This window comes from Pithys albifrons, chromosome 2 (assembly GCF_047495875.1).
Source record: "Pithys albifrons albifrons isolate INPA30051 chromosome 2, PitAlb_v1, whole genome shotgun sequence".
NCBI lineage: Eukaryota > Metazoa > Chordata > Aves > Passeriformes > Thamnophilidae > Pithys > Pithys albifrons.
This window is the reverse complement of record NC_092459.1, coordinates 77210020-77222042: the sequence shown is the minus strand read 5'-3', so window position 1 is coordinate 77222042 and position 12023 is coordinate 77210020. Positions and strand designations below refer to the sequence as shown.

The window sequence follows — 12023 nt, the reverse complement described above, 5'->3', positions numbered from 1 at the left end:
AGGATGCAAGACTGCAGTCACAGACAAGGATGGAAAGGTATGTAGCCAATGGCTTTTGTTAGCCTTGCTGGACATGGGATTCCCACAGAGTGGTGCTACAAACCACATGCCACTTGTTGCTGCTTTACAACTGTCCCTGGCAGCTGAGTACTGTCAAGTCTGCTCTGAGCAATCCAATCTGTTTGCAAATGAAATCACACTAAAATGAAAGGAAGATCTGAGGAAAGGGTTTGGATTCCAAAGTGGATGTTCAGTTGGCACCATTTCCAGGTCTGAAACAAATGGCTCATTTCCCCCCCCCCCGCCTCAGCTGAGCTGCTGATCATTGTTACATGGTTTACCTCCAGTGCCTCTCTCCTTTTCTGAGTGAGTGTTCCCAGGCTGTCCCATTGGTCGCATATCTTTTGGCATCTATCATTGACACTTGCAGCATCGTGGTAGTCCAGTTCGCTAAGAAAGAGTGAAGACAAAAATCTGTGTGACTTTCTGAAAGACAGGAGCAGTTGCACTGTCCACACTTTCACTGGCTGTCAGTAATTCTTCCCCTCTTTTTTTGCAATATTTCTCCTCAATGTAAGGAAGTGTCGCAGTATAGGCATATGTGATCTAAACATACAGCATTTCAAGAAGCACAGCACAGGAACAGGATCAATCTCCTCTGTTGTGAAAAAATGAAGCATCCATCTGTGATATCTAGGTATGAAAGACAATGAAGGTATCTAAACATCTTTGTCTTAGCTATTCCTGTGGTACAAGGATCTCCCAAAGAGCAGCATGCTCCAGTCTGGGTCTTTATCAAGTTTCTAAAGATTGGTAGTTTTAAATTAATTGGCCTGAAATATACATTTTGTTCTAAATAATCCAATGATCCTTTCAATCCTTATATGCTCTGAAATTATTTAACTGAGAAACATACCTCAGGCTGCACTTAAAGCACAATCTGTCTCACAGGATACTAATAGGGGCTGCCCAGAGAGCAATTTTTATCCTCCTCTCCAGAAGTCCTCACAGAGCTACACCACAGAACCAAACAGGGACCTTCAGACCCATACATGCCACCAGCATGAATCAGTGCACCCACAAAAGATGTAGCAGTTACAATTGCTTTTTTACCTGCTTAATAGGCTTATATCATCCTGATAGAAAGCAACTCACTATTCTGCATGAGACTGGAAGAAATTTTTAAGGTGCTGTATTGAGATTCTGCACTGAGTCTTCCTCAAACTGAATTTTTGATTCCAGTGGCAGATAATACCTATCCATAACACAGTACATGTGTTTGACACTTTGGAACCTCGCTTTTATCAGTATATCACCATCCACTGAATTTAGCTCTTGGCTGCTCCTTGAGGACACTTTGCCCAGTTCTAAGCACTGCAGAGATTGTGATTATGTGACATATGGCAATATGAATCTAAGATTTACTTTGAGGCTTGAATAAAACAGTAAATGCAGATAGAATGTGTTCCCTTTTTTTATATTTTAGTATCCTTTCCTAGGCAATTGGCAAAAGGAGTGTACAGATCACACTGCCAGTAACATAGAGAATCACAGAGGACAAAATGAGAACAGAGGCAGCTTTGCCTTTTGAAGCCAGAAACTCTGTAGGCCAGGGGCAGTGCTTGTGCTTCCTCCACAGAGCAATCTGATTTGGGATAAAGATGAGAAGTATGTGAAACATTCTGTTTTAAAGAGGCTTCAGATATGCTGCAATCAATGGACTGTTGAAAGTGAAGAATGGTAAAACACGTAAAAATAAAATGTCCTAACAGAATCACATAAACACAGAATGCGTATGGTTGGAAGGGACCAACAGTGCAGCATCTGGTCCAACCTCCCTGCTCAATAGGGTCATCTGAGAGCACATGGCACAGGAATGTATCCTACTGGTTCTTGAATATCTCCAGTCAAGGAGACTCCACAACATCTTTGGACAATACATTCCAGTGCTCAGTCACCCTCACAGTAAACTTCTTCATCACATTCAGATGGAACTTCCTGTGCCTCAGTTTCTGTGCATTGTCTCTTGTCCTGTTGCTTGGGACCACTGAGAAGAGCCTGACTCCATCCTTTTGACACCCTCCCTTCAGATACTTAGAGACATTGATGAGGTCACATCTCAGTCATCTCTTCTAGAGGCTGAACAGGCCCAGCTCCCTCAGCCTTTCCTCATAAGAGAAATGCTCCAGTCCCCTAATCATCTCTGCTGCCCTGTGCTGCACCCATTTCAGGTTCTCCATGTCTCTCCTGTACTGAGGAGCTCAGAACTGGACACAGCACTCCAGATGTGCCTCACTAGGGCTGAGTAGAGGGGCAGGATCAACTCCCTCGACTTGCTGCCAATGCTCTTCCTAATGCACCCCAGCATACCATTGGCCTTCTTGGCCACAAGGGCACACTCTTGACTCATGGATACCTTGTTGTCTGCCAGTACCTGCAGGCCCTTCTCTGCATAGCTGCCTTTCAGCAGGTCAGCCCTCTACTGATACATGGGATTATTCTTCCCCAGGGGCAGGACCCTGCATTTGCCTTTGTTGAATTTCATATAGTTCTGCTCTGCCCATCTCTCCAACCTGTCGAGGTCCTTCCAAAGGGCTGCACAGCTCTCCGGGGCATCGGCCACTTCTTTCCAACATTTTTTGCCATCAGCAAACTTGCTAAGGAAGCATCTACCCCTCCATCCAAGTCATTTATGAACAAGGTAAACAATACTGAGCCCAGTATTGAACCTTGCAAGACACCAATAGTTACAACTTTCAGCTAGGCCCTGTGCCACTGATCATGACCCTTCAGTCCACACTTGCTGAATTCACTCATGAGGATGTTGTGAGACAGTCTCAAAAGTCTGCGGAACTCAAGACAGCCAATATCCACTGCTTTCCCCTCATCCATTCAGGTAGTTGTCTCTTCACAGAAGGCAATCAGATTGGTCAAGCATGATTTACCTGACTACTCCTGATCACATTCTTGTCTTCCATGTGACTGGAAGAGGCCTCCTGAATGAAGTGCTCCATCACCTTTCCAGGGATTGAGGTGAGGCTGAGTGACTGGTAGTTCCCCAAATCCTCCTTGTTGCTCATTTTGAAGGCTGGGGTGATACTTGATTTTTTCCAGTGCTCAGGCATGCTCATAGACTTCCAAAGACAATTTTCAGTGGCCTCTCTGTGGTGTCCACCAGCTCTTTCAGCACTTGTGGATGCACCCCATCAGGGCTCATAGACTTGTAGATGTCAAGTTTGCCTAGGTGTTATCTAGCCCAATCCTCCTAACAATTTAAAACCATAACAAAAGCAACCTAAAAATGTGAAATTTAACTGTTGTTAAAGGAGAAAGCTTCTAGCAAGTCATACTATAAAACAGGCTCCTTAACTCAAAAACTTGCTTCCTTCTTTGGAACAAGCCTTTTCATTAGCCTTCAAGGGATGCAACAAAAGCCATCTATCTGTTAAGAAATTTTGAGTCAGGAGCACAAAGTTTTGGATGAAACAGGTTATAATCTATTTTCCTGCTCTGAGTTTTTGGCTGGAGGTTGGGTTTTATTCATTACAGCATATTGAGACTATTAGATGATGTTCCTGAGTGAGCAGATTTTATTTCTGCTTCAATGGATCACTTATTTCCTTTTGTCGATTAGGATAAGGGCAGGTGTCCTTCCATGAAAGTGAGGGACTGATTGTACCAGCTCAGGTCAAAGTCCTGGAAGGTAATGTGCCACATTCCTCCACCAGCTCTGCTGGGGAGGTTCAGTCGTTCCCCATAAAATCTCTGGTATCCTATTTCTTCCAGGGATATGTGCTGTGGACAAATAAGTAGGAGAGTAATACCAAAACAACTTTTAAAAAGGGCACCCATGGATCAAAAATCGTAAGTTAGATTATCAAGTAGCATTAGTGTAGCTCCACTACCCCTCTGGGCCTGCCATTGTTTACTTCAAGTAAATGTATTGTATGTGTCAAAGAACATTTTTCTGTTTAAAGCAAGACCAGAGGAAAAAAATAACTCATAGGAGTTTTTACTTGAAAATAAAACACAGGCTTGCATTCCTTGTCCTATTAATTTTTATATCTCTCTCAACATTAAAGACTAGATTTCATGTTTTGTAAAATGTTTTCCTTTGCAGTATAAAGTACTGCTGCACCTGTGTTACAACCTTCTAAGAGAACAGTCATTTCTATTTGTTTAGTCATTTTAGATCTACAGCCTTTGGATTTAAAAATCATTAAGGTTTTCCTATTGATCTTACTTGTAATTCAATCTTATCAGTCAAAAACTAAAAATTTAGTAAAATTTTGACCTGACTCAGAGAAGCACTTAAGTATGAGCTCACTTTAGGAATGGTGATAGTGTCACAAAAATAACCTGCTGAGCAATGTGTTTTAGCACTGCTTTAGAACAAGGCTCATGTTAACCATGCACGTAAGCACAATTTGAGCCTGGGGCTCCAGAATCAAAAAGACTCTCCAAATCAGTGTTACAGATAGTTGTCTGCTTGGCTGAAATCAAATTATAGGTATACATAAAATGCGTTCCAAAAATTTTACCTCTAGGATTGAAAATATTGAAATGAACACACAGATAATATATCAATATGGATTTTCATAGTACAGCTCACTAAAGTGAGCATTTGCTATGTAATAAACGGCAAATCTCATTTTAGAAATGCCTGGCTGCTTTCAGCTCGGTGTGTCGACCTATACAAGCCCTGTCAGGCTTCTTTGCCAAGGAATATCTAGGTCTATACAGGCTGGGAACACCACAGTCTTATAGCAGCATTCTGGCTGCAATCACCTGTTTGCACACATGCATAAATCCTTTATCTAAACAGCACCAAACAACAAGCTTGTAAGCAACGTTAACCTTTAACTTTAAGCATACAGCAGACTGAGCTGTTGCAGCAGAAAATACCAGAACAGACAGGAAACTGTAACAAGTAGACTTCAGGGTCATACACCAATTGTTGTCCTTTGAAATAACAACATTAGGCATCCAAGAGATTGACTAAATCAAAACATGGATGTATTCTGACTTGAAATTTAGACACAGATGTTGATTTCTGTAAGGGCCTGGTCCAGTGATGAGGACAGAAAAAAAATACACACACACTTTGCATCAAGTGCAAATGCACATTTCTTAGCCTTCAGACATTAACCCTTCTTTAAAAATACCAATGAAGTCATCAATTAGCATTTTTCTCCATAATTTCATTGTGGGAAGAATTATGTACAAATAATTAAAATCAATATTTAAATAGAAGCTGCCCATTTGCTTGCAGCCAATGATAAAACCTAGCCTTTATGACCTTTCATTCAATGTTCTCCAAGGGCATTAAGCCTAACTGAGCTAATGAGTCACCGTGAAAAATCAGGTACTGATAGCCCCATTGTATGAAGAAGCAGAGAAGTTAAATTACAGCATCTCTAAATGCAATCAGCTTTCAGCACCTTTGCAGCCCAGGCCACGAATAACCTGTTTAACTTCACACAGCAAATTACTGAAACAACTGAGAAGAGACAATCCCAAAATAGACAGGATACAGTGTTCACTGGCGTCACCAGAGGTAAAGGACACAGGGTTCAAAACGCTGGTAAGCAGATGCTCTGCTACGTATACGACATTCCCAAAGTTTCTCGCAATTCATAGAGCTGAAGATGAATTAACAATGATTAGGGGTTACAGAAACTTCCTTTAGTATAAAGAGAAAGAAATCTTGGGGCAATCCCAGGCACAAATACAAGCTGGGCAGAGAATGGATTGAGAGTAGCCCTGGGGAGAAGGACTTGGGGATGCTGGTTGACAAGAAGCTCAATATGACCCAGCAATATGTGCTCACAACCCAGAAATCCAACTGTATCCAGGGCTGCATCAAAAGCAGTGTGGCCAGCAGGTTGAGGGAAGAGATTCTGCCCCTCTGCTCTGCTCTCATGAGACCCCACCTGAAGTATTGTATCCAGCTATGGGACCCCCAACATAAAGACATGAACCTGTCAGAGCTGGTCCAGAGAAGGACCACAAAGACAATCAAAAGCGTGGAGCATCTCTCCTAAGAAGACAGGCTGAGAGAGTTGGGGCTGTCTAGCCTGTAGAAAAGAAGGTTCTGGGGAGATATTACTGCAGCCTCCCACTGCCTAAAGGGGCCCACAAGAGAGCTGGAGAGGGACTTTTAAAAGGACAAGGGGAATGGCTTTAAATGGAAAGAGGGTAGGTTCAGACTGTATGTTAGGCAGAAATTCCCTGCTGTTAGGGTGGTGAGGCAGTGGAACAGGTTGCCCAAAGAAGCTGTGAATGCCCTATACCTGGAAGTGTTTAAGGAAAATTTGGATGGAGGTCTGAATAACCAGGTCTAGTGGAAAGTGTCCCTGACCACAGCTGGAGGATTGGACCTAGATGATCTTTAAAATCCTTTCCAACCCATTCTATGAAATAACTGCACAACAGAGATCAAGGCATGCCAGAAGCTGTTTCACAAGCTCACATACTCTGCAATTGCCATTCTTGGTGTTTTTCAGATTTCTTTCACATTAACTAAAAATGAGTTCTTACTCTGCCCACTGTGTTTTACTTTTCCTCTTTTAATCTTGAAGGTAGGATTTTTCTTCTAAATCTCTTTGAGTTACACAATTACTCTAAGTGCTGCTTTTATCAGGTATGAACTACATTTTTAGACAAGTCTCTGATTTTTAAACTGTTAATGAATATGAAGCTGTTTATGAGTCATGGTGCTTCACAAAGTGAAAGAGGGCATGCTTTTAACACTTGATTTCTAAGCAGTAACTCTTTGGAGAAGTTGAAACCTGAAGAGTTGAAGCCAAGGGCAGGAATCTGAGAATTCTGATCCTGGCTCCTGTTTCGGCCTACCGCACATTTGTTCCTGTTGGCTTTACAGATTTATACTGTGGCTGAGGAAGGAATTTAAGTAAGTGCCAAATTGCCAAGACCAGGAGTGGCACCACTGATTTACAGTATAAAACCAGTGCAATCAACTGCATAAGAAATGTGCTTATCATGGTGTATACACCAAGATAACTTTACCAGAATAGGAGAAACAGTCCTGTCAAGTGTGGGCAGAGCTTTGCTGACAAAACTGTGCTTCACATCGATGAATTAACAACCTTGCCACAAGCAAAAGCGAGCTCCACCTGCAAGCACAGAGGCTAGACTGACTTGAACAACACTGAAGACTTTGCTGCCATAAGGGGTCAGGCAGGAGCCTTGACTTTTCACATCCCTGACATATATAGCTGATGTCAAAAACATAGATGTAGCCTAAATGTGTTGCAGAGTTGTTCTCAGCTTTGGTTGTTTTCTCTGGGCATAGTACGCTGAATGAGCAAGGGTTGGTCCTGTGGGTAAGCTGATGGTACTATGGGTGAGAATTCTAGCTCTCTTATGGAGAGCTTTGTGCATGCTTCATTTCTTGTGCGACTCTCAGCAAGTTATTTAGTTTCCATATGCCCCACTGTCCTTTCTGTGAAACAGAGGCAATGGCAGTTCCAAATATAATATGAAGAGTTTGTGAAAATAAACATACTAGAGACAATTAAATCTTGGGGAAAATCAGTGCATGACACACTACTGTAGACAATTTAGGAATGTGAAGCCCTTTGAAAGTACCAATATACTTGTGAAGACACTTGATCTGTAATTTGTGTAGGTGAAATTATTTTCTAAGTTAAACAACTGATAGGCAGTACCTCTCAGCAGACCATATGAACTGAAAAATAAACACCTCCAGGATTCCCATCAACACATAATGTACTCATTGGTGGAGCTAATGTTAAAAGATTACTGTTAAGTCAAGTTGAAAATGTTTGTTTTCAAATAATTTTGGTCTGTTGAATATCTATATATGGTTGGGGGCAAGAGGGAGATAAGGGAAAGGTCTCAGTGACCAGCTCAGATAATATACTTATGAAGCTATCTCTGGAATTCTTAGGTTGGTACCTATGACACTATCAAATTCATTGGAAAGAGTTTATCGCAAAGTTAAATGTCAGCAGCTGCAAGCCTTTAAATGGAACATACTTCAGCTCCTGGGCAATGGCAGCGATCTGTTCCACCCTGTCCTGGTGAGCAGCCAAATCGCTCTCAAAAGCTTCATGTTTCCTTAACATGGCACGGACTTCTGTCAGAGAAGCAGATTCATAATCCTTCTGAAGTAAGGTCTGCTCTTTGCCTGAAAGAGGAAATTGAAATATTACTCATTCTTTGCTAATTTATTTGTTTGAAAAATTGCAACTTTAATCAACTTGTTAAACTCAGGCATGGTGAAAAATCATACCTATGAGATGAAATCCCACTGCCACTGAAATCAGCAACAAATTGTCAGCTCAAAAGGGTTAATTAGAAATATATTTTTTTAGAAATCTCACAGTAATTTCTTGAGTTTTGCATAGGCTGTTTATACAGGTCTAAAATAGTGAGTGTTACATTGCTGGAGAAACTGGCATAAAAATGGATATTAGCAAAATTGGATCTCAAAACTCTTGTGGTAAAGTCTTTTGTAGAATAGACTTACAAAACTAGAAATCACACTGCTATGCTTAGCTTCACTCTTACTAATAATACGTTATTCTTTTTTATGTTCTGTTTTCAATTCATTATTCACTTCAGCACTTAAAAAAAACCCCAAAACACAAAACTCCAAACAAACCCTGAGATGTGTGACTGTCTTTTGTATCAAACACTGAATTTTAAGTGGAAAATGCCAACCTATTTACAAAAGGCTAGAGAAGCAAAGAATAAGTAGAAACTGAAATACTACTCCCAAGTAGCTCCTGTGTTGGACAACTGAATCCACACAGTCAGGCCCTACAGCTGCAGCTCACCACAAGGCATTACAGAGCTCCATGAATCCCAGAGCCAGATGTGACTATTGTGTCCTCTGCTATGTACCAGCTTATGGGATGTTTTCCCAGCACAACAGCTATAACTTGTCACCATGAGTAGTTTATGCTCAGAAAATAGGTTCTCAGGGCTGATAAATGCTGTAGTTGCCCTTCTAGTATCTGCTTGGCAGTCATTTACAGCCTTGTGTGTTTCCAGCAACTGTGTTACAGGATGGACTCTGGTTTACTCTTATACAGGGCGAAAAGTATCTATCTGGAAAAAGCCAAAAGCATGGCAGAATCAGGAAGACAGATGTCAGGGCAAACATTAGGATGATAGAGCAGATCCATGTTTAATAGTTCCCAACAAAACTGAATGCCACTGTATGGTCCTATAGCTGGAACAACTACACATAAGGTTAGGTTACCATTACAAACCAGAACTGTAACTGGTGTGCAATCCAGGGTTTGGAGCAAAAGCAGAAATGAGTTCCTACACACAGACTTTATGTGGACTACTCAAAACATCATAATGACCAAATAATAATAAACTTAGTGTACCCTTGTAAATAATTTCCCACTAACCAGTGGTATCACTGCATTTCTGGTTGGATTGTTGGTGTACATATACACAGGAGTAGATTAGCAGTAATGGTCTCTATTCAAATGCTGAATATTCCCATTAAGTTGACTCACTGGCACAAGTATGATTTTTGCAGTTACATTTCACTAGCAACATGCTAACAATTAAAGACCAGGACTGCAGTCAACAAAACCTGACATTTTATCTGTTATTATTTTAGGTTTCTAAAATTGTACAAACTGCTTATGAGGGAGTTCTTGGCTAGCCAATACTCAGCACTGGCAGTTCAACTTTGAGCATTAAAAACAATAAAAATGTTAAAAGCCATCTCTGCTCACCATATGCCCACTGTTCATGAGTGGAAGCCTTCTGCCTAAATTTCTCAGCCAAATGTTCAAGTCGTTCCAGGCGTCGTATTTCATTCAGCAGCCACTCTTCATAGCCCTTCTCAGCCTGTTCAAGTCTCTGCCAAGCACCGGCAATATCCTGCAAAGAGAATACGTGGAGGAGAGGGAATGAAACTGTAATCTCTATCTAAATTTACAGATTTCTGATTTACTCAGAATTTGGCTTCGAAAAGAGAAGTTTTTCTGTCCAGATTTTTTAAACTCACAGAATCATAGAAAACATGGCCGGGCAGCTCAGGAAGTTTTTTAGTCCAGACACCTTCTTCTAAAAGTGCCTCACAAACTCAGTTGGGTTCATGAAAGGAGCCCCTACACAAATGGCTTCCAAGCATAGCTACATGTTCAATGTCTTCATGATATACTGCTATTATGTCCCATTTTTCAATGTGTGTGTTCTTTCATGACATACCTATCTGTTATCAAAATAAAAGTGCTTTGCTTTCACAAGCTGACAATAGCAAAATAATTAGTATCAAGAGGATGTGATGTGCATCTTCCTTGGAATACAAACTCATTTCCCATTCTGTGGTGCACAAAGTTTTTTGAGCTTCCTTGGAAATTTAAAAGTATGAGTAGGAAACTGAAATAACAGGGCCCATATTTTCTGCATATGGGGAGTGGACAATGGCCCTTTACAGACAGTGCAATCATTTGTTTATGAAATCTGAGCAACCAAAACACAATGATAGAACAGAATACAGAAACGGGTTTGCTATATTCCACTGGAAATGTTTTAAGCCACAGTACTTATCAGCAGATGAGGATTCTTGGTACTGACTTATCTTCATAGACATAAGAAGAGAATAGAGTTTTCTTAAGTAGAAAAAAGCAGAAACATATATTGAGCAATGTCTGTTTCTGTAAGTCTAATGACTAAAATGTCAGTGAAACCACCAAGTCTTTCTTAAATAAACAATATTGGGCCTCACTGATAGAGAAGTATTGATAACATGGCCAAAGGAAGCTCTGTATTGTCTTGCATCTCAAGACAATTTGCTCTTAGGAAAGCCTTCAAAGAGGCAGGAGCATGTTTAATAGACAGCAAGATTCTAGAACGAAAGGGAATGTGTAAAAATAGTGGTTTGGTATTGAAAAGTACAACAGACTGATGTTTCTGAGGATGACTTAGAAAGGCCTTTCAATCCTTCATGCTGGCATTTTGGGAGATGTTGATAAAGCATACAGAATATTGCTACCTCCTTTACTTACTGAAACCATCTTCCCCTCTGATGGCATGAAAGCTGGCCGATTGCTGATTCTCAGTTTTGTCTGCAGGGTGTTGAAATTGATCTCCAGCTGACATTTCTCTTGGACTTTGGGAGGTTTGTGTTTGCGGCGGTAGTCCCGGAAATCCTCTAATTTCTTCTGCATAGCCTGCATTGTTTTTTCTGGAGTCCTGTTTTCCAGCCAAGGAATTGTCCGGCGAATCCATTCTAAAAGCTTTCAAACCAACACAAAACAACTGAAATACAGGCTTTGGAAAAGCAACCAAAAAAAGATTATATTTAATACATAAATCTTAATTACTTTGTTCCATTTTAATAGTACTGACTTCCATTGGTATCAAAGTCTTAATGGTGAGTAAGCACAAGATTTTCAAAGCTGAACAATACTTTCATAGCTAATTTGCCCAGATTTTCTATGTATTCCTAGAAATATCCCAATATTCAGAGAGGAACACACAAGTAATTTGTCTCCAGCTAATTACTCAAAATCTGAGTTACCCAAAATCATTTGCCACTTTCAAAAGTATTAGTCTTGATGGGATCAGGACAGAAACCAGCCAAGTAACTCAGGTCAAATAAAAATCTTGACTCAGATGTTCTTTAGTGCCAATGTAAACACAGACAGTAGTGCTGTGATCTCATTATGTTTTTGCAAGTTATGCATAAAAGACAAGAGAGCTCTCAATTGTGCACTACATATCTCTAATCCTTATTCAACAGATTTGCCATTTTCCAAGAAAGGACAGGAGGAGCATAATGTGCCCTCCCTTCATTCTTCTGCTGTCTGTGCTCACAGGTGAATTGTGAACACCCTGCCAGACCTCTCCAGGTGTGCTTTGCTACAATACATAAAGCAAATGGGCTTGCTTGGTGTGACAGGATCAGATATATTCCACATGTGGCCAAGGATAGCTATCTTTGAAAATTACACAGACAAGAAGCTTTGTCTTGGAGCAGACAGATGAGAGTCCTCAGAACACCT

At 40.7% G+C, this 12023-nt stretch overlaps 1 protein-coding gene across 6 annotated transcripts in view; it reads right to left on the bottom strand.

Moving 5' to 3' along the window:
• The window catches only part of ACTN2 (actinin alpha 2), a 68774-nt gene that overhangs the window by 14779 nt on the left and 41972 nt on the right, over window positions 1-12023 (bottom strand). For all 6 annotated transcript variants that reach the window (XM_071547996.1, XM_071547993.1, XM_071547994.1 and 3 more), the window contains exons 10-13: window positions 11025-11255; window positions 9747-9894; window positions 8023-8173; window positions 342-450 (exon numbers count right to left, since the gene is read on the bottom strand). In XM_071547996.1, the coding sequence (XP_071404097.1) occupies window positions 342-450; window positions 8023-8173; window positions 9747-9894; window positions 11025-11255 (639 nt within the window). The remainder of the gene's footprint in view (window positions 1-341; window positions 451-8022; window positions 8174-9746; window positions 9895-11024; window positions 11256-12023) is intronic.